A 22,789-nucleotide genomic window follows, 5' to 3' on the forward strand; every position below is an offset into this window, starting at 1 on the left:
CGGGCAACAAGTGCCGGCGTCTTCAAACGAGGAACCAAGTAAATAACCTGGTTCCTTTTCCAAGCGAGCGCAGTCTGTTCGGGTAGTTGACCAGTCTGCTGTCTAATCAGTTATTCCCAGTGCACGGCCCTTAATTGAGTCTGGCTCGAGTCCGGCAGCAAAGGTGCAAAATGCAGATAACATTTATTAAACGCCAAGTCTGAGTGCAATTTCAAAACTTGTACCAGAGCCAATCAGTCTGATTGTTGGAGTTGTGTATAGAGTCACTGCAACCCAGCCAAACACAACAAGTGACAAAGTGGAGACTTTGAGGTTCCTGAAACCTTTTGTAGCTGACTTTATATAAACCCATGAAATGATAAATTAATGAGCCTGTTTATAAAATCTTACCCTCCCTCCCAGCAGTTGCACAACCTGGAAAGGCAGTCCTGCTATTCAGGCCGCTGGGAATATTCCAAACAGCCAATTTCGGGAATGAGGGGGTTGAGTGAATTTTCGATCATAACTTTCTCTTGAGGGAGGGGCTACCCTGTGGTGGGTGAAACCGGGAGCAAAGTTTGTCTTTCGAGTCCACTTGCATCACTGCGTCCAGCATCAAGGCAGTTTGCCCGTGAACTTCCCATTTACTCAACTCTCCTCCATTTGGGTGACGGTGATAGGGAGGGAGAATTGGCGAGAGAGTGGGGGCTGGGATGGGGGAAAGAGTAGACAAGGGACAGGGGCTCCAGCAGAGTCCAGGAAGGGGGCAAGAAGGCAGGGGGCTGGATGGGTTAGAGAGGGCGAGGGCACTGTCCAGCGTAGTCCCTAACACCTGTTTGTTACCCTGTCGGTTCCAGAGGAGGAGATTAACAACATGAAGAAGGAGCTGGAGAAGTACGGGATTCAGATGCCTGCGTTCAGTAAGATCGGGGGAATTCTGGCCAACGAACTATCGGTGGATGAAGCTGCCTGTGAGTAACTTCGAAGTTCAGATCCTGAGGGTTGGGGTCTGTTGTATTTTTAGTCTGTTGTCGAGAGTGCTTCACACTCACAGCCAGAGCAATAGTGAACCTCCAGCAAATAGTGAGACCACCCTCAGACTGGGTAGGGGTTCAAATTAGGTCATTGCTCCTGGTGACGAAGCTTCCACTCGCACCGGGGGGAGGTCTGTGTTGATATTGGCTGAGGACAGGATTGATGTTTCCTACAACACACTCCCTGTTCAGGCTCTCCCACAAAAACTGGCCCCTCGGTGAGGTCTGTGGAACTATGCTCAGAAAGATTTAACACCTTTCGCAATGACAAAAGGTCCCAAGGTGATTCGCAGGTGTGTGAATTAATCACATTTGGCACCAAGCCACATCAAGAGATGTCAGGACGAGTGACCGAAAGCTCAGTTAAAGAGGTTGACTGAAGGGGCATATTAGAGGAGAAGAAAAAGGCAGAGAGATTGAAGGGGGGACATTTCAGAGCTCAAGAGTTCAGGCAGCAGAAGGCACTCGGGCTGGAGAAATGTAAATCAGGGATATTCAAGAGACCGGAATTGGAGGAGCACCGATATATCAGAAGCTGTAGACGGTCACACAGATAGGGACAGGATAAGACCCTGGAGGGATATGACAACTAGGATTAAAATCTTAAAACCAGGATAGTAAGTGTACAGGATAAATTGAACGGAGACAAAGATCAGGGGCGAGATTCTCCGACCCCCCGCTGGGTCGGAGAATCGCCGGGGGCTGGCATGAATCCCGCCCCCGACAGTTGCCGAATTCTCCGGCACCGGATATTCGGCGGGGGCGGGAATCGCGCCGCGCCGGTTGGCGGCCCGCCCCCCCCCCCCGCGATTCTCCGGCCCAAATGGGCCGAAGTCCCGCCGCTAAAATGCCTGTCCCGCCGGCGTAGATTAAACCACCTACCTTACCGGCGGGACAAGGCGGTGCGGGCGGGCTCCGGGGTCCTGGGGGGGGCGCGGGGCGATCTGGCCCCGGGGGGTGCCCCCACGGTGGCCTGGCCCTGGTTTGGGGCCCACCGATCCGCGGGCGGGCCTGTGCCGTGGGGGCACTCTTTCCCTTCCGCCTTCGCCACGGTCTCCACCATGGCGGAGGCGGAAGAGACTCCCTCCACTGCGCATGCACGGGAATGCCGTCAGCGACTGCTAACGCTCCCGCGCATGCGCCGCCCGGAGATGTCATTTCCGCGCCAGCTGGCGGGGCACCAAAGGCCTTTTCCGCCAGCTGGCGGGGCGGAAATTCGTCCGGCGCGGGCCTAGCCCCTTAAGGTTGGGGCTCTGCTCCCCCAAGATGCGGAGCACTCCGCACTTTTGGGGCAGCGCGATGCCCGACTGATTTGCGCCATTTTGGGCGCCAGTCGGCGGACACCACGCCATTTCCGGAGAATCTCGCCCCAGATTCAGTTTTCTAAAGGCTTGATATTCTGCTAATTGAGATGTGTCTGTCCTGCCTTGCCCTCAGTGCACGCTGCCGTCATTGCCATTAATGATGCCGTAGAGAAGGGCGTTCCAGCAGAGACACTGACAGCGATGAAGAACCCCAATGCCATGCTGGTGAACTTGGATTCAGCACAGAACCAGCAGTATCAGAACACGCTGAGTGCAGCAAAACGAGAGAAAATGACAAACGCCAGGAATAAGGTGGGCATCGATAAAGCAACTGTGGCCGTATAAGAGGAGGTGGACGTGCGTGATTCATCATGTGGGAACGATATGGTCTTGTATGGGGTGAACGGGGCTGACGTGCATTGTGTGTTGTGTTTTACGATTAGCCAGCCTTATGCAGTGCAGAGAATTTGAATCAAATGCTGACGGATTCTATTTGCAGTTGTCACCAGAGATGGTGGCATAGTGGGAATGTCATTGGATGAGTAATCCAGAGGCCTGGCGAAAGCTCTGGGGAACACGGGTTCAAATCTCACCTCCGCAACGAGTGGAAGTTCAATCCAGTTAATCACCCGGAACCGAAAGTTAGTGTCAGTCATGGTGACCATCACAACTATCATCCAATGACCCTTTAGGGGAGGAAATCTGCTGGCATTACCTGGTCAGGCCCACAGCAATGTGGTTGACTCTTAACTGCTCAAGGCATCCGTGATGGGCAACAGATGCTGGCCACCACATTCTCATGGGCAAAGAATGCTGGCCTTTGATGAAATCAATGCATTCATTACCTGTATTTTTTATTCTTCGTTCTTGGGATGTGGGTGTCACTGCCAAGGCCAGCATTCTTTGCCCATGAGAATGTGGTGGTGGCCTCACAGCGCCAGGGACCCGGGTTTGATTCTGACCTCAGGTGCAGTCTGCATGCTCTCCCCGTGTCTGCGTGGGTTTCCTCCCACAGTCCAAAGATGTGCAGGTTAGGTGGATTGGCCGTGCTAATATTGCCCAAAAGGTTAGATGGGGTTACGGGGATTGGGCCAAGGTAGTGTGATCTATCAGAGCAAGGGCTGGTGCAGACTCAATGGGCCAAATGGCCTTCTGCACTGCAGGGATTCTCAGACACAATTTAACAATAAGAGACTGAGATGAGGAGAATTTCTTTCTCTTGAGGGTCATTCGTATGTGGAATTCTCTTCCTCAGAAAGCATTGGAGGCTGGGCAAAGCTAGAGACATTTTTGGTAAACGAGGGAGTTAAGGGTTACGGGGGACAGACCGGACCATGATCGTACTGAAAGAGTGGAATGGTCAACTCCTGCTCCGAACCTCTACATTGTCTATGTGGGCTGCCTTCTTGAACAGCCGTAGCCCATCTGATCTAGGTCCGCCCACAGCGCTTTAGTGAGCGGCTTACTACGCCATATCGGAGGGCAAGTATGAGTCAACTGCTCTGGAGTCACATGTCAGCCAGACCAGAGAAGGGTAACAGGTTTCCTCTCCCGAAGGACAGAGTGAACCAGATGTTGTTTGTCGCTGGATGAGAAGAGGAATGCATGCGTTGGGAATGGAACATTCTGTGCCCACGCTGGTATATAATGAATGGCTTTTTATGGACTGGTACCAGAGGAGGTCGTGGCTCCCAGGGACCCAGATGAGGGAAAGGAGAACTGATATATCGCCTGTATTTTTTTTTTAAGGGTGTGCCTGGGAGCCCCCAGGAGGAGAGAGACGCTTATGAAGAGCTCCTCACACAAGCTGAGATCCAGGGCAACGTGAACAAAGTCAACTGTAAGTTTCAATAACCTCACAACTCCTCGTCACAATTTGAAACCTTAGTGTTGGGGGGTGGGGGCGGTGGCGATGGGGCGGGGATGGGGCAGTCACAGGCCCTCAGGCTGTGAGCTGTTACATGTGGATTTGTGTCATGGGTGAGATCTGAGTGGGCAGCACTCACAGTTTGATAGTAACGGAGAGTGTTGGCTGCGCCTGTGCCCAGCAAGAATTGGCACCTTTGGGGAAATGGGCAGAAATGCACTCAAAAGCTGGTCATGCCAATTGGGTGATGTTGATTTCTCCCCATTTCCCCCACCAACCCCCCCCCCCCCCCCCCCCTCCCCGCCCCCCCCTCCCCTACAAAGTTGAACTTACATCCTGCCGGCTGTAGACACAAGCAATTTTGAATCTGTGAATGAAGATCTGCGGTGGCTCAGTTGGTATCACACTCACTTCTGAATCACTAGGTTGCAGGATCAATTCCCGATCCAGGTTTTGAGCATTAAAATCCAGTGTCACTCTCAGAGGCCCTGTCGCTCAGAAAAGACATTAAAACCCAGGCCCACTGGCCGCTTTAGTGGATGGAAAAGGTCTTGTGGTTATTTTAAGGAAGAGCAGGAGAGTTATCTCCGTTGTCCTGGGGGTCACTATTTATTGGACTATGTGGTCATTATCACATTGCTGTTTGAGCAGCTTGTGCACAAAGTAGCCACCGTGTTTCCTACACTGAGAAAAACTACATTTCATTGGCTGCAAAATGCTTTGCGACACCCGGTGGTGACGAAATGAGCTACATAAAGGTAAGTTATTTTCGTCTGCCCTAACCGTGACCTTGAACCCAGCCACCCTGTCTTTCTGAGCCCCTTGATTGTCATTGTCCATGGATTCTAGGAACACGGGTCCCGCTTCCAGCTTTCCCTGTGAGTTAATCTGAACACTTCCTCGGTCAGTTCTGTTGTGCCAACCACCCACCTGGGGGCCATCGCGCGCACCCCCCGCTCCGCACGCACCTGTGTGAATCACTGAAAGTGTTTAACAATGTCTGCTGTCCTATCACTCAGTCCCTCTCTCATGTGACACACGCTCCAAGTGGGGTTTTTGCTGGAGTCTCTCAGGCGCGCCCACATTTACTGCACCATCCCTGGTGCCAATGCCCGAGATGATTGAGCGGCTTCACAGAATCTAACAGCACAGCAGAAGGCCTTTCGGCCCGTCGTCTCGGCTGGCCCCTTTACCCTCTACAAGTATTTCTCCAAGTCCTTTGAGAAAGTTGCCATTGAATTCTCCTGATCTGCCACCCTGATTCCTCTGCCGATTACCTGTGTCCCCTGGTCATCTGCTCACCAACCTTCCTGTCAAACGGGCTGATTGAGTTCGGTTTCACATTTTGCCCAGGTGCGATCTGAACTGGTGACCTCTGAATGCTGGCTGATCTACAACCGGGACCATTGTAGAATCCCTGAAGTGCAGAAGGAGGCCGTTCAGCCCATCGAGTCTACACTCACCTTCCTAAAGAGTACCCAACCCAGGCCTAATCCCTCACCATTTCCCCGTAATCCCACTAACCCTTAGACACTAAGGGTCAATTTATCATGGCCAATCCACCTGACCAGCACACCTTTGGACTGTGGGAGGAAACCGGAGCACCCGGAGGAAACCCACGCAGACACGGGGAGAACGTGCAGATTCCACACAGACAGTGACCCAGCGGGGAATCGAACCTGGCACCCTGGAGCTGTGAGACAGCAGTGCTAACTACAATCTCACTCCCTTTTGTTAAGCCTGGTGGTGGCGAAGTCTTGTTTTATTTCACCAGCTGCTCCCTCCTATCACAATGGGTGCATGGCAGCGGTTGGTTGTGGCTATGGCTACCAACTCTCGTTGGACAGCTTCTTAGAGGGACTGTCTCATAGCCTCCTACTGCTCCCCGCCCCCCATTCTCCCACCATTCGTCAGTCGACATGTCCGCCCTCGCGGCGCCCCACCTTCCCAGGGCCAGAGTGATACCCTACAGATTAAATTCCGAGAGACTCCAGAGCAATGCTGGAGGGTTGACAACCTTAGATTTTCCATCAGGAGCGTTGAGTATGGGATTATCGCAAACGGTCTCCCAGCTGTAAGTGAGGATATTTATTCCCAATAACTATTAAATTTTATCTTCATTAATTTAAATCCACCAACTTTGGGTTTGACATTTGACGAACCAAACTGAGCTCCCTCGTCCTTGACGGCACCCATTGTGATTTCAGTACAGAGTTGCCTGAAGAATGTCGATGGGGCTCTGGACCAAGGTAATGGGACTGTTCTCTACAACGCCCTGAAGTCTCCAGCCTTGGGCCTGCGCGAGGTGGGGTTGGACAACTGCGACTGGTACCTCAAACAACTCTCCTCCGACAGGCAGCTGAAAGCGCAGGTAACACATTCGGATCATTTCCCAAAGAACCGGATGTCTTTTCCACAAGTGGGTTGTTGCAATCCAGAAATGTGCAGCTTGAAAGAGCAGCGACAGCAGATTTAATAGTAACTTTAAACAAGGAATTGGATATAAACCGGAAGGGAAAAGACGTGCAGGCTATGAGGAAAGAGCGGGGGGGTGGGGCCATTTGGATGGCTCTTTCAGCGGGCTAGTACAAACGCTATAGGCCGAATGTCGGTCTGTGTTGTACCGTTCCATGATTCTGCAAGTCTGGAGGCCGCCACTCGCAGGATTTAGAGAAACAGAAAGTGAGAATGAATGTGGCATTGAAGCATGTTAACATATTTAAGAGCTACTTGCAGATTGTTACACATTTGCTAATCTCTTTGTCCTTAAATCCCAACCACCCCTCCGTGCGCCAGGAGCAGCGATCAACTGAGCCCCTCACTAAAGAGGAGCTACAATTTGGAGTTGACCAAGCCAATCAAAGTGCTCAGAGGTTCAGGAAAAGTGAGTACATGTTGCTTCTTTCGGTGCTGTAAGATTCTGTGAATGGGCTTCTTTCTGGTCCCTCTCGCTGTTTCTGGGACTTGAGGCAGCAAACTGGAGACAGGCGTTTGGTGACCCTCAATATCGTCGTGGACTTTATTGGCTCAATTTTATTTTATTCATTCGTGGGATGTAGGCATCGCTGGCAACGCCAGTGTTTATGCCAATCCCTAAATGCCCATAAGAAGGTGGTGATGAATCACAGCAGTCCATGTAAAGTCACCCATGGTGCTCCTGAGGAGGGATCACTCACATCAACAGATTTATTTACAAATCACCAACAGCATCTCTCAAAAATATCCCAAAGTGTTTGCAAGGCAGTGGTTATTTTGCGATCACCCAGCTCCAAGAATATTGAATCATTTTTGATGTGGGCTCAGGGTAGAATGTTGCGCAGCACACGAGAAAGGTCCCCTTCCTTTCTCCAAATTGTGTCTTGGGACAATTAACATCCACCCAAACAATTGGACGAGGCTCAGTTTAACATCTCAACCAAAATACAAGCAATCTGAACCTCTATTGGGAGTGTTTGATGGGGTCAGCACGTGGGCGACACAGTAGCACAGTGGTTAAACTGTTGCTTCATAGCTCCAGGGTCCCAGGTTTGATTCCTGGCTTGAGTCACTGTCGGTGCGGAGTCTGCACGTTCTCCCCGTGTTTGCGTGGGTTTCCTCCGGGTGCTCCGGTTTCCTCCCACAAGTCCCGAAAAACATGCTGTTAGGTAATTTGGACATTCTGAATTGTCCCTCTGTGTACCCGAACAGGCGCTGGAGTGTGGCGACGTGGGGATTTTCACAGTAACTTCATTGCAGTGAAAATGTAAACCTACTTGTGACAATAAAGATTATTATTATACAGAGGGAGCTTTACTCTGTATCTAACCCCGTGCTGTACCTGTCCTGGGAGTGTTTGATGGGGACAGTGTAGAGGGAGCTTTACTCTGTATCTAACCCCGTGCTGTACCTGTCCTGGGAGTGTTTGATGGGGAGAGTGTAGAGGGAGCTTTACTCTGTATCTAACCCTGTGCTGTACCTGTCCTGGGAGTGTGTGATGGGGACAGTGTAGAGGGAGCTTTATTCTGTATCTAACCCCGTGCTGTACCTGTCCTGGGAGTGTTTGATGTGGACAGTGTAGAGGGAGCTTTACTCTGTATCTAACCCCGTGCTGTACCTGTCCTGGGAGTGTTTCATGGGGACAGTGTAGAGGGAGCTTTACTCTGTATCTAACCCCGTGCTGTACCTGTCCTGGGAGTGTTTGATGGGGACAGTGTAGAGGGAGCTTTACTCTGTATCTAACCCCGTGCTGTACCTGTCCTGGGAGTGTTTGATGGGGACAGTGTAGAGGGAGCTTTACTCTGTATCTAACCCCGTGCTGTACCTGTCCTGGGAGTGTTTGATGGGAAAATGCTTTATCTGAAATATGAATTGCTTCTATTGTAACAGTAACTTCCAAAGTACACTTTAATGTCTGTATTATTTGAAGGGACTCTATAGACTATGAAATGACCATTATTCCGACTCTGGACAGAATTTAATTCAATCTATTGTTTCAGTGCTGGAAGCTGTATCACGAATCAATGCAGCAATCAGCAAAGGTGTAGCAGAAGACACGGTGTCAGAGCTGATGAATCGCGATGCCCAGTTACCTGAGGTTCACCCGTTTGCGGCCAAACTGTACCAGCAGGAGCTCTCTACCCTGCAAGCGCAGAGCCACCAGGTGAGATATGCCACCAGTGTTCAAGGAGGCAGAGCCACCAGTCTGATAAGCTGGTGCAAAATTGTTACTACACACTGATATCCACTGTTTAAACCCTTAATCAAAGTCCAAGACTTACTATATTAACAGATTTGTTTATTTACAATCTGCCCTGGAATATTAAACACCAACAAATATAATCAGTTTTGTTATTGGAATATTTCACCCCGACTATCAAACTGCATCCAGACATAAAATCCTCAGGATAGGGGAGAGTGTACATGGGGGTGTGGGAGGGGAGTGAATGGGGGGTAGAGTCAGTGATAGGGGAGAGTGTACATGGGGGTGTGGGAGGGGAGTGAATGGGGGGTAGAGTCAGTGATAGGGGAGAGTGTACATGGGGGTGTGGGAGGGGAGTGAATGGGGGGTAGAGTCAGTGATAGGGGAGAGTGTACATGGGGGTGTGGGAGGGGAGTGAATGGGTGGGTAGTCAGTGATAGGGGAGAGTGTACATGGGGGTGTGGGAGGGGAGTGAATGGGTGGGTAGAGTCAGTGATAGGGGAGAGTGTACATGGGGGTGTGGGAGGGGAGTGAATGGGGGGTAGAGTCAGTGATAGGGGAGAGTGTACATGGGGGTGTGGGAGGGGAGTGAATGGGTGGGAAGAGTCAGTGATAGGGGAGAGTGTACATGGGGGTGTGGGAGGGGAGTGAATGGGTGGGTAGAGTCAGTGATAGGGGAGAGTGTACATGGGGGTGTGGGAGGGGAGTGAATGGGGGGGTAGAGTCAGTGATAGGGGAGAGTGTACATGGGGGTGTGGGAGGGGAGTGAATGGGGGGTAGAGTCAGTGATAGGGGAGTGTGTACATGGGGGTGTGGGAGGGGAGTGAATGGGTGGGTAGAGTCAGTGATAGGGGAGAGTGTACATGGGGGTGTGGGAGGGGAGTGAATGGGGGGTAGAGTCAGTGATAGGGGAGAGTGTACATGGGGGTGTGGGAGGGGAGTGAATGGGTGGGTAGAGTCAGTGATAGGGGAGAGTGTACATGGGGGTGTGGGAGGGGGAGTGAATGGGGGGTAGAGTCAGTGATAGGGGAGAGTGTACATGGGGGTGTGGGAGGGGAGTGAATGGGTAGGTAGTCAGTGATAGGGGAGAGTGTACATGGGGGTGTGGGAGGGGAGTGAATGGGTGGGTAGAATCAGTGATAGGGGAGAGTGTACATGGGGGTGTGGGAGGGGAGTGAATGGGGAGTAGAGTCAGTGATAGGGGAGAGTGTACATGGGGGTGTGGGAGGGGATTAAATGGGTGGGTAGTCAGTGATAGGGGAGAGTGTACATGGGGGTGTGGGAGGGGAGTGAATGGGTGGGTAGAGTCAGTGATAGGGGAGAGTGTACATGGGGGTGTGGGAGGGGAGTGAATGGGTGGGTAGTCAGTGATAGGGGAGAGTGTACATGGGGGTGTGGGAGGGGAGTGAATGGGTGGGTAGAGTCAGTGATAGGGGAGAGTGTACATGGGGGTGTGGGAGGGGAGTGAATGGGGGGTAGAGTCAGTGATAGGGGAGAGTGTACATGGGGGTGTGGGAGGGGAGTGAATGGGGGGTAGAGTCAGTGATAGGGGAGAGTGTACATGGGGGTGTGGGAGGGGATTAAATGGGTGGGTAGAGTCAGTGATAGGGGAGAGTGTACATGGGGGTGTGGGAGGGGATTAAATGGGTGGGTAGAGTCAGTGATAGGGGAGAGTGTACATGGGGGTGTGGGAGGGGATTAAATGGGTGGGTAGAGTCAGTGATAGGGGAGAGTGTACATGGGGGTGTGGGAGGGGAGTGAATGGGGGGTAGAGTCAGTGATAGGGGAGAGTGTACATGGGGGTGTGGGAGGGGAGTGAATGCGGGGGTAGTCAGTGATAGAGGAGAGTGTACATGGGGGTGTGGATGCGGAGTGAATGGGTGGGTAGAGTCAGTGATAGGGGACAGTGTACATGGGGGTGTGGGAGGGGAGTGAATGGGTGGGGAGAGTCAGTGATAGGGGAGAGTGTACATGGGGGTGTGGGAGGGGATTAAATGGGTGGGTAGAGTCAGTGATAGGGGAGAGTGTACATGGGGGTGTGGGAGGGGATTAAATGGGTGGGTAGTCCGTGATAGGGGAGAGTGTACATGGGGGTGTGGGAGTGGAGTGAATGGGTGGGTAGAGTCAGTGATAGGGGAGAGTATACATGGGGGTGTGGAGGGGAGTGAATGGGTGGGTAGAGTCAGTGATAGGGGAGAGTGTACATGGGGGTGTGGGAGGGGAGTGAATGGGGGGTAGAGTCAGTGATAGGGGAGAGTGTACATGGGGGTGTGGGAGGGGAGTGAATGGGGGGGTAGAGTCAGTGACAGGGGAGAGTGTACATGGTGGTGTGGGAGGGGAGTGAATGGGGGGTAGAGTCAGTGATAGGGGAGAGTGTACATGGGGGTGTGGGAGGGGATTAAATGGGTGGGTAGAGTCAGTGATAGGGGAGTGTGTACATGGGGGTGTGGGAGGGGATTAAATGGGTGGGTAGTCAGTGATAGGGGAGAGTGTACATGGGGGTGTGGGAGGGGAGTGAATGGGGGGTAGAATCAGTGATAGGGGGGAGTGTACATGGGGGTGTGGGAGGGGATTAAATGGGGGGTAGAGTCAGTGATAGGGGAGAGTGTACATGGGGGTGTGGGAGGGGATTAAATGGGTGGGTAGTCAGTGATAGGGGAGAGTGTACATGGGGGTGTGGGAGGGGATTAAATGGGGGGTAGAGTCAGTGATAGGGGAGAGTGTACATGGGGGTGTGGGAGGGGAGTGAATGGGGGGTAGAATCAGTGATAGGGGAGAGTGTACATGGGGGTGTGGGAGCGGAGTGAATGGGTGGGTAGAGTCAGTGATAGGGGAGAGTGTACATGGGGGTGTGGGAGGGGAGTGAATGGGGGGTAGAATCAGTGATAGGGGAGAGTGTACATGGGGGTGTGGGAGGGGAGTGAATGAGGGGTAGAGTCAGTGATAGGGGAGAGTGTACATGGGGGTGTGGGAGGGGAGTGAATGGGGGGTAGAGTCAGTGATGGGGGAGTGTGTACATGGGGGTGTGGGAGGGGAGTGAATGGGGGGTAGAGTCAGTGATAGGGGAGAGTGTACATGGGGGTGTGGGAGGGGATTAAATGGGTGGGTGGCAGGGTGGCACAGTGATTGGCACTGCTGCCTCACAGCACCAGGCTCCTAGGGTCAATTCCCGGCTTGGGTCACTGTCTGTGCGGAGTTTTCACCTTCTCCCCGTGTCTGCACGGGTTTCCTCCGGGTGCTCCGGTTTCCTCCCAAGATATGCCTGTTAGGTGGATTGGCCTTGCTAAATTGCCCCTTAGTGTCCAAGGATGTGTAGGGTAGATGCGGTTACAGGGATAGGGCGGGGGAGTGGGCCTAGGCAGGGTGCTCTTTCAGAGGGTCAGTGCAGACTCGATGGACCGAATGGCCTCCTTCTGTGCTGTGGGAATGCTATGGTTCTATGGATGGGGACTGTCAGATGTGGAGAGTGTACACCGAAAGTAAGATTTATATTATTATTCATGGATATTGAGAGGCATTAAATGTTTTGCATGTCTCGGTGAACAGGGCAACCTAACTCATGCTGAACTGGCTGTTGCCGTGGAGATGTTATCTTCTGTAGCAATGATAAATCGTTCTCTGGAGGCTGGTGATGTGAACGGGGTCTGGAGGAAGATCCAGAATCCAGTGACAGGACTCACGAATGTGGATGACGGCAATGCACAGAGGTAAGAGTGCGGAGTGTTAGTGGAGCCTAGCAACCAGGTTTGCTCAACCTGGAGGAAGCCACTGGATCAAAAGAGAAAACAGTGTAACCAAAATCATGGGTTAAGCTTCCTACTGACAACAACAACTTGCATTTATGCAGCACCTTTACAGTGGTAAAACGTCCCAAAATGCTTTGCAGAGCATCATCAGACAAAATGAGCCATGCAGGACAGGTAGCCGAAAGCTTGGTTATGGGAGCGAGAGCTTCTTAATGGAAAGAGAGAGAGGCAGAGAGGGTTAGGTTGGGATATCTGGACCATAGAAACTGATGATCCAGCCAGCGCTGGTTGAGTGATTCAAATCAGGGGTCCTCAAGGGAAGGTAGTTGAAAGAGCGAAGAGATCTCTGAGGATTGAAGGGCTGGATGAGGCTACAGAGATCGGGAGGGGGTGAACCTTTGCAGGGAACTGAAAATCAAAGTGTTGCTGACGAATGCAGGATTTTAGTTATATTGGATTATAAAGATTTGGCAATTTGAGGGTTTATAGCCTGGGTTAGACGATGTTTCACTGCTGTAGTTATGTTTTTAAAATAATTTTGTTTTGCAACACCATAAAGCTTTTAGGAGACAGGAAATTGACCAGAGTAAAAGCCTGGGCTGACGCACTGTTGTTTGACTAGGGGGGGAGTTGGTATGTTTTCCGCAAACACGGGGAGAATGTGCAAACTCCACACGGACAGTGACCCAGAGCCGGCATCGATCCTGGGACCTCAGCGCCGTGAGGCAGCAGTGCTAACCACTGCGCCACCGTGCTGCCCTGTCCGTGTGGAGTTTGCAGATTCTCCCCGTGTCTGCCCCACACAACCCAATGATGTGCAGGTGGATTGGCCACGCTGAATTTCCCCTTAATTGGAAAAAAAATGAATTGGCTACTCTAAATTTCAAAAACCCCCACCAAATCCCTGTTTCTACATGCGACCATTGCTGAAGCAAAGTATTCTTTCCACTCAGTCTTCCAAAATAAACTAAGATCTTGGGGTTTTGGTCCAGTATCTGAGCCACTGTTAGGGGCTGGCCTGGGATCATAATAACTCATAGATTGTCATAGAATTTACAGTGCAGAAGGAGGCCATTCGGCCCATCGAGTCTGCACCGGCTCTTGGAAAGAGCACCCTACCCAAGGTCAACACCTCCACCCTATCCCCATAACCCAGTAACCCCACCCAACACTAAGGGAAATTTTGGACACTAAGATCAATTTATCATGGCCAATCCACCTAACCTGCACATCTTTGGACTGTGGGAGGAAACCGGAGCTCCCGGAGGAAACCCACGCAGACACGGGGAGAACGTGCAGACTCCGCACAGACAGCGACCCAAGTCGGAATCGAACCTGGGACCCTGGAGCTGTGAAGCAATTGTGCTATCCACAATGCTACCGTGCTGCCCCTGAGATGAAGTGAAATGAAAATCGCTTATTATCACAAGTAGGCTTCAAATGGAGGCTGGTACAGGAACTGGGAGCCATTCATCGGAAGTCACTGAGCACAGGGATCATGGACGAATAGGACTTGGTGTATGTCTGGATTTTGTTGCAGAGTTTTGGATGACCTCAGGTTTGTGGAGTGTATTAACGATAAAACACCTTCCCACACCCCCATCCTCCCCAATCATGGTTATGCCCTCACGTTCCTGCGAATATTGTTTGTAGTCACTGGAACAAGAGAAGCCATTCAGCCCCTCAAACCTCAGTTCTGATGTCCCCCCACAAGAGGAGATAGTCCTCTCTATTGACCATATGGAATCATTTAAACATCTCCATCAGATCACCTCCTAATGTTTGATCCTTTCTGTGTGGTAGGTATGTGGATGAACTGATGAGAATGAAGGCCAAGGCTGGACCGGAGGGCAATGACTTTCTCACCTGGAATGACATTCAGGCCTCTGTCGACCAGGTGAATGTGGTGGTTCTAGAGGAACATGACAGTAAGTCAGGGAAAGAGGGACCAAACCTCTGTTTTACTGCAAAATATATTTCCGTTTTGAGCTCATTCAGAAATCCTTCCAGGTGAGACGCAGGGCAGCTATTGGTCCAGTTTGCGTCTCTCTCTATTTTCATTTTATTTAACGAGGTGAACAATCGCAACTTCAGTAGATTTGGGTCAAGGGGAAAGTGACTCTTTTCACAGAAACCATTTATTGCACAAACTCATAGCCGAGCACTTCGTAAACGGTGGCAGGATTGGGCAGACCTAGCATGGATTTATGAGGGGGAAATCTTGCTTGACAAATCTACTGGAATGCTTCGAGGATGGAACGAGTAGAGTCGACAAGGGGAAGCCAGTAGATGTGGTATATTTGGACTTTCAGAAGGCTATTGACAAAGTCCCGCATCGGAGATTAGCGTGTAAAATTGAAGCGCATGGGATTCAGGATAGTGTATTCAGCTGCTTAGAAAACTGGTTGGCAGATAGGAAACAAAGATTAGGAATTAACGGGCCTTTTTCAAACCGGCAGGCAGTGACGAGTGGGGTACCACAGGGATCGGTGCTGGGACCCCAGCTATTCTATATTTTCTATTCATCCATTGTACGTGGGCATCGCTGGATGTGCCAGCATTTATTGCCCTTGGGGGACAATTAAGAGTCAACCACATTGCTGTGGGTCTGGAGCCACATGTAGGCCAGATCGGAAAGGACGGTAGATTTCCTTCCCTAAAGAGCATCAGTGAACCAGATGGGTCTTTACGACAATTGACAATGCCCTCTGCAGTGGCAGGATTTGAACCCAGGACCCCAGAGCATTGCTCTGGGTCTCTGGATTACTAGCACAGTGACAGTATCACTGCAATACAGATGAATGATTCAGATGAGGGAACAATATGTAATATCTCCAAATTTGTAGATGACACCAAGTTGGGTGGGAGGGTGAGCTGTGAGGAGGATGCAGAGATCCTTCAGTGTGATTTGGACAGGCTGAGTGAGTGGGAAAATGAATGGCAGACGCAGTATAATTTGGAGGAATGTGAGGTTATCCACTTTGGCCACAAAAGCGAGAAATCAGACTATTACCTGAAAAGCCATAAATTAGGAGACGGGGATGTGGCCCCGTACTCCAGTCACTGAAGGTAAACATGCAGGTACAGCAGGCGGTAAAGAAGGCAAATGGTACCTTGCCATTCAGAGCGAGAGGGTTGGAGTACAGGAGCAGGGATGTCTTGCTGCAATTATACAGGGCCTTGGTGAGGCCACACCTGGAGTATTGTGAGCAGTTTTGCTCTCCTTATCTGAGGAAGGATGTTCTTGCTCTGGAGGGAGCGCAGCGAAGGTTTACCAGACTGATTCCTGGGATGGCGGGACTGACGTATGAGGAGCAATTGAATGGTATTCGCTGGAGTTCAGAAGAATGAGGTGGGATCTCATAGAAACCTGTAAAATTCTAACAGGTCTATACAGGGCAGATGCAGGAAGGGTGTTTCCGATGGTGGGTGTGTCCAGAACCAGGGGTCACAGTCTGAGGATACGCATAGACCATTTAGGACAGAGATGAGGAGAAACATCTTCACCCAGAGAGCGGTGAGCCTGTGGAATTCGTTATCACCGGAAATAGTTGAGGCCAAAACATTGTATGTTTTCAAGAAGCAGTTAGAGAGAGCACTTAGGGCGAAGGGGATCAGAGGATATGGGGGAAAGCGGGATTAGGCTATTGAGTTGGATGGTCAGCCATCTTCTGAGGTATATCTGAGGAATGTTCTGTTGTCCGTTTTCTACGATTCTGGGCCGACACCCTTTTCACTAAGGACGTCCCTGAAGTATGTTGCTTTCTTTTCTCTCTCACTTTCTTGTTTCCCTGAACTCTGGGCTCTGCCAGTTACGGCTATCACCAGACACGCTCAGATCTGCCCTCCTGAGTACTGGTCACTAATTGTTGATTACAACCCTGACTCATCTCCAACCCTGGTCTGAAGGCACTGAGGCCAATAGGAATGCCCCCGAGAGCTGGAATGAGGCAAACCAGCCCACAATGAAGAGTCTCCCGCCAGAAAGGGAGCCGTAAACCAGCTTTAACTGTCAACCAGGTTAGTTTCAGGAACTGAGGACTTCGCCAAACCTATTTGGCATCCTCCCACTGAGAGACAATGTCTGGTCACACACCTTGGTTAATGATTCCCCCACTCCCTCACTCTGTCAGCCTCGCCCTGCTCTCAACACTGACACTCGCCCATTGTTCTGGTTTGTGTTCTTAACTGGGTGACCTTGGAAACGGAGCCTTCCTGATCATATTATCCACGTTTGCTTCTGCATGCCTGTTGGAGCAACCATCCATGGCCACGCGAGCCAAGTCATTGCTTTTCCTGCGTGTGCCAGACCATGGGGGGTGCACCATGACCCAGCCCACTAGCCCTCCATCCCCTGAACATGCACAGGTGCATTGGCACGCATGGTGCACACGCACACATTTAAGTTAGATAAGATGGTTGGGAAAATTGCCATTGCATTTGTCATAATTTTTCAAGCCTTTTTATGTTCAGGAATTGTGCCTTTGGATTTAAAAATTGCAAATGTCTCTGTGTTACTTAAAACAGGAGCACAGTACGAAGTCTTACAACACCAGCTTAAAGTCCAACAGGTTTGTTTCGATGTCACTAGCTTTCGGAGCGCTGCTCCTTCCTCAGGTGAATGAAGAGGTATGTTCCAAAAACATGTATATAGACAGATTCAAAGATGCCAAACAATGCTTGGAATGCGAGCATTAGCAGGTGATTAAATCTTTACAGATCCAGAGATGTGGTAACCCCAGGTTAAAGAGGTGTGAATTGTCTCAAGCCAGGACAGTTGGTAGGATTTTGCAGGCCAGATGGTGGGGGATGAATGTAATGCGACATGAATCCCAGGTCCCGGTTGAGGCCAACGTTGTCTACCTCATACGCTGCAGGAAAGGATGTCCCAAAGCGTGGTACATTGGCGAGACCATGCAGACGCTGCGACAACGAATGAACGGACATCGCGCAACAATCACCAGGCAGGAATGTTCCCTTCCAGTCGGGGAACACTTCAGCAGTCAAGGACATTCAGCCTCTGATCTCCGGGTAAGCGTTCTCCAAGGCGGCCTTCAGGACGCGCAACAACGCAGAATCGCTGAGCAGAAACTTATAGCCAAGTGCCGCACACATGAGTGCGGCCTCAACCGGGACCTGGGATTCATGTCGCATTGTATTCATCCCCCACCATCTGGCCTGCAAAATTCTACCAACTGTCCTGGCTTGATACAATTCACACCTCTTTAACCTGGGGTTACCCCATCTCTGGATCTGTAAAGATTTAATCACCTGCTAATGCTCGCATTCCAAGCATTGTTTGGCATCTTTGAATTTGTCTATACATGTGTTTCTGGAACAGACCCCTTCATTCACCTGAGGAAGGAGCAGCGCTCCGAAAGCTAGTGACATCGAAACAAACCTGTTGGACTTTAACCTGGTGTTGTAAGACTTTGTACTGTGCTCACCCCAGTCCAACGCCGGCATCTCCACATTAAAACAGGAGGGCAAGGGGGTCACTAGGAAACTACGGACCTGGCGCAGCAGACATCAGCTGTGAGGATGTTTCCAGAATCTATAATAAAGGACTGGGCGTTTGGACAAGTAATGCTGTGACACCCATTTCCATTCTAACTTGGAAATCTATCGGCCGTTCCTTCACTGTCGCTGGGTCAAAATCCTGGAACTCCCTCCCTAACAGCACAGTGGGTGTACCTGCACCTCGGGGACTGCAGCGGTTCAAGAAGGCAGCTCACCCCCACCTTCTCAGGGTCAATTCGTAGCCAATTATTTTTCTTTTTCCAATTTAGCGCGGCCAATCCACCTACCCTGCACATCTTTGGGTTGTGGGGGCGAAACCCACGCAGACACGGGGAGAATGTGCAAACTCCACACGGACAGTGACCCGGGACCGGGATTCAAACCCGGGACCTCAGCGCCGCAGTCCCAGTGCTATCCACTGCGCCACATGCCGCCCTCTCAGGGTCAATTAGGAAAGGGCAATGAATGCCAGCCAGGCCAGTGAAGCCCACACTTCTTGAATGAATGAGCTGATCAGAGAGTTGGCATGGGTTTGGCAAGCGTCGCTCCCACCTGATTAAATTAGCTGAATATTTTGAGGAGGCCACCACCTTGCTGGGCGGCGGTGGGGTAGGTAGGTGTGGGTGTTGTCTATCTCGGCATCCTGAATGCACTCAGTATAATGGTGTGTGTTCAGCTAATGCTGTGACTGGAGTCACATAGACACAGGGTCATAGCTGAATCTTACAGTGGGTCAGAGGGAATTCTGACCTCCCCACCTCACACCTTCAAGAAATCACATTTTGGAATCCACTGTATGAGTAACTTTGGACTCTAAAGATACCCAGGAAGAACAGGTAGCTTTGCACGTATAGGAACCGAAACAATTCATAGTAGCGCTTTTTAAAAATAAATTTAGAGTGTCCAATTCATTTTTTCCAATTAAGGGGCAATTTTAGCGTGGCCAATCCACCTACCCTGCACATCTTTTGGGTTGTGGGGGCGAAACCCACGCAGACATGGGGAGAATGTGCAAACTCCACACGGGCAGTGACCCAGAGCCGGGATCGAAACTGGGACCTCGGCGCCGTGAGGCAACAGTGCTAACCCACTGCATCATATCATAGCGCTTTTAATGTAATAAAATAGAATCATAGAATCCCTACAGTGTAGAAGGAGGCCATTCGGCCCATCAGTTCTGCACCGGCCCTTGGAAAGAGCACCCTACTTAAGCCCACACCTCCACCCTTTCCCAGTAATCCCACCTAACCTTTTTGGACACGAAGGGGCAATTTAGCATGGCCAATCCCAATCCACCTAACCTGCACATCTTTGGACTGTGGGAGGAAACCGGAGCGCCCGGACGCGGACACGGGGAGAACGTGCAGACAGTCACCTGAGGCCGGAATTGAACCCAGGACCCTGGCGCTGTGAGGCAGCAGGGCTAATCACTGTGCCACCGTCTCCCAAGGTACTCCGCGGAGCCATAATAAAATGCAACATGACACAGGCCATGTAAGATATTAGGACAGGTAACTAAAGCTTGGTCAAAGAGAGAAGTTTTGAAGGAGAGAGCAGTTGAGAGGCTTAGGGAGGGAATTGGAAATGTTTTGATCAGCATCTGAAGGTGGAAAGATCACAGTCAAGGTCGGACACGAGGCCCCATTTGGGGGAGTGCAGAGATCTCCGAGATCCGTGGGGTCTGGAGGAGATTATCGAGATGGGGAGCGGTGAGACCATAGAGGAGTTTGAGAACAAGGATGAGAATTTTAAAATTAAAATTTCCCAATGATTCCTTCCCAAAGCTTCCCATTGCTGAGGATTTTCCTCGCTTCGCGCCTGCACCTGCTGCTGACTAATTGATCGCTGAGATTAGTCATTAGCTCCAAGCGGACCGGTGAAAACAGACATTTTATCGAAGCTTTTCGTCAGGATATTCGCAAGAATCCCAATGTCGATGAATACAGACGATAATTACTGTTTCAAAAGCAGAAAATGCTGGACAGTCACAGCAGATCTGACAGCATCTGTCGAGAGAAGATTTGCCAATAAAGTCACCCAGACTTGAAACGTTAGCTCCATTCCCCCTCCACATCTTTCGTGCCTAATATAAACCCACTCCTCGCCTCTGAGAAGGGACCAGGAGTCGGAACCCAGCTGATTGTTTGTTTTCTCACCTGCCAACCCAGGAGGGTTGCGATCATCTGAGCCTGGACACACTTCTCATCAGAGGTGGGGTGGGCTGGTATCGGACACAGGGTCCTACTCTGTAATGGATGGTTCAGTCCTCGGGACGGTCATTCGCTCTCTTCAGTCTGTCTGACGCTCCGTCTATTAGGGGCAGCACGGTAGCATTGTGGATAGCACAATTGCTTCACAGCTCCAGGGTCCCAGGTTCGATTCCCGGCTTGGGTCACTGTCTGTGCGGAGTCTGCACGTCCTCCCCGTGTGTGCGTGGGTTTCCTCCGGGTGCTCCGGTTTCCTCCCACAGTCCAAAGATGTGCAGGTTAGGTGGATTGGTCATGATAAATTGCCATTAGTGTCCAAAATTGCCTTTAGTGTTCGGTGGTGTTACTGGGTTATTGGGATAAGGTGGAGGTATTGACCTTGGGTAGGGTGCTCTTTCCAAGAGCCAGTGCAGACTCGATGGGCCGAATGGCCTCCTTCTGCACTGTAAATACTATGATAATCTATCTCTATTTCTCTCTCTATTTGTCTCTCTCTCCCTGTGTGTGTGTGTTTCTCTCTCTCCTGCTCTGTCTTGCTCTCTCGCTCCCGATGTCCTGTCGGGTGACTAAAGCTGTCTCTGTTCCTCCGTTTTATTTTCCAGGGATTAAGGCAATTGGTTTGATTAATGAGGCTGTGGACGAAGGGGATCCTCAGAAGACTCTGAAAGCTCTGCTGCTGCCGAGTGCCAAGCTGGCCGACGTCTCGTCCCCCGTGGCTGAGCATTACCAGGAGACCCTCATCCGGACCAAGAGGGAGAAGGCTCAGGTATGGAAGCTTGGGATGTGACGGTCATAATTCGCAGCGGAGACCACCAACCCCGTGAGTCCAACCTGCGTTTAAATCCATGAGAGTCTAACATACAAGCGTAGCACACAGGACTCCAAAAGGTGCCAACAGCTCACTCATCCCTGAGAATTTTCCTATCCTCTGCACCATCCCTCTCACACCCCACCCCTATTCACCCGGAATCTCCTGAAACAATTCAACTCGGTTGGTCAGACATGACTGCCCTTCACAAACCCATGTTGATGCACATTGACAAGTCCATGTTCACATGTTCCGATGCTCAGTCATTGATAACACTGCAGGAACTTCTTTTTTAAATAAATTTAGAGTACCCAATTCATTTTTCCCAATTAAGGGGCAATTTAGCGTGGCCAATCCACCTACCCTGCACATTTTTGGGTTGTGGGGGTGAGACCCACGCAGACACGGGAAGAATGCGCAAACCCCACACGGACAGTGACCCAGAGCCGGGATCAAACCCGGGACCTCGGCGGCGTGAGGCTGCAGTGCTAACCACTGCGCCACCCTGCCGTCCACAGTGCAGAAACCTGTGCTGTGATTTTGCACCCCCATTCGCCGCGGGCGCAAATGGCGACGTGGGTGCAAAATGTCACGAGACCCGAAAAACGTGAATCTGGCCAGCGAGATCCCGTTTTCCGCGGTGATGTGACCTTCATGTCAATAAGTTTTAATGTAATTAACGAGCTTCCCCGCCCTAATGTTCCCCCACCTTGGAACTCCCTCCTTGTTGATGTGATGTCACATCGCTGAGGGACGTTTCCGGGCACTGGGCCCTGGCATCACCCCTTGCACATGATGGCGGGGGGTGGGTGTATATAGATCGGAGATTGGGGAAGGGTGCCCAGATCTCGGGATTCCCGGCTGCCAGTTTTTTCCGCCCCCGCCCCACCAGTAACGGTATGAACCATACCTCCAGATGTTCCCTGCTCAGGGTGCTGGATTACCTGGAGGAATAGCCCAGCTCTGCAGCCTGGCAGCTGCACGCCAGCTTCCCCACCTCCGCCAGCACACTGTGCAGCGAGTGGGAAATTCCACCCCTCCTGTCAACTGGCTTCACACTGACCGGCCGTCCAGCTTTGATTGTCCAAGATAGGAGGGAAGGAGATTTTCATCAAAGTAATTCCAGGGATTAGTGAGGAGACAGCTGAATGGGGGGGGGGGGGGACACAGGAATTCACTACAGACAGGCCCGAAGGTTACAGCTCACAAACACCCCAGCTTTGACCCGCCCAGTCTGTGCTGTTTTAATCTGGTTCACTCAGAAGCTGCAGCCACCACTGCTGATTCCAGTGAACCCAGCCACAAGGTGCATGTGTGGTCATTGAGGGAGAACAAAACTGCGATTTCCCCATTTCCATGGTTCAGTATGACACTCACTGCTTCGTTTGACTTTACTCTCTCTCTGTCTCTCTCCCTCTCGCTCTGTCTCACTCTCTGTCTGTCTCTCTCGCTCTGTCTGTCTCTCTCGCTCTGTCTGTCTCTCTCGCTCTGTCTGTCTCTCTCGCTCTGTCTGTCTCTCTCGCTCTGTCTGTCTCTCTCGCTCTGTCTCTCTCGTTCTGTCTGTCTCTCTCGCTCTGTCTGTCTCTCTCGCTCTGTCTGTCTCTCTCGCTCTGTCTGTCTCTCTCGCTCTGTCTGTCTCTCCCCCT

At 51.2% G+C, this 22,789-nt stretch overlaps 1 protein-coding gene across 2 annotated transcripts in view; it reads left to right on the forward strand.

Annotated features, from left to right (window-relative positions):
• Positions 1-22,789, forward strand: part of iqgap1 (IQ motif containing GTPase activating protein 1) — a 164,216-nt gene that overhangs the window by 58,030 nt on the left and 83,397 nt on the right. For both annotated transcript variants that reach the window (XM_072492698.1, XM_072492699.1), the window contains 9 exons: positions 837-950; positions 2,451-2,629; positions 4,067-4,157; positions 6,392-6,555; positions 6,981-7,068; positions 8,660-8,823; positions 12,409-12,569; positions 14,412-14,536; positions 20,938-21,101. In XM_072492698.1, the coding sequence (XP_072348799.1) occupies positions 837-950; positions 2,451-2,629; positions 4,067-4,157; positions 6,392-6,555; positions 6,981-7,068; positions 8,660-8,823; positions 12,409-12,569; positions 14,412-14,536; positions 20,938-21,101 (1,250 nt within the window). The remainder of the gene's footprint in view (positions 1-836; positions 951-2,450; positions 2,630-4,066; positions 4,158-6,391; positions 6,556-6,980; positions 7,069-8,659; positions 8,824-12,408; positions 12,570-14,411; positions 14,537-20,937; positions 21,102-22,789) is intronic.

The sequence above is a fragment of the Scyliorhinus torazame genome, chromosome 30 (assembly GCF_047496885.1).
Source record: "Scyliorhinus torazame isolate Kashiwa2021f chromosome 30, sScyTor2.1, whole genome shotgun sequence".
In the NCBI taxonomy this organism is placed as follows: Eukaryota; Metazoa; Chordata; class Chondrichthyes; order Carcharhiniformes; family Scyliorhinidae; genus Scyliorhinus; species Scyliorhinus torazame.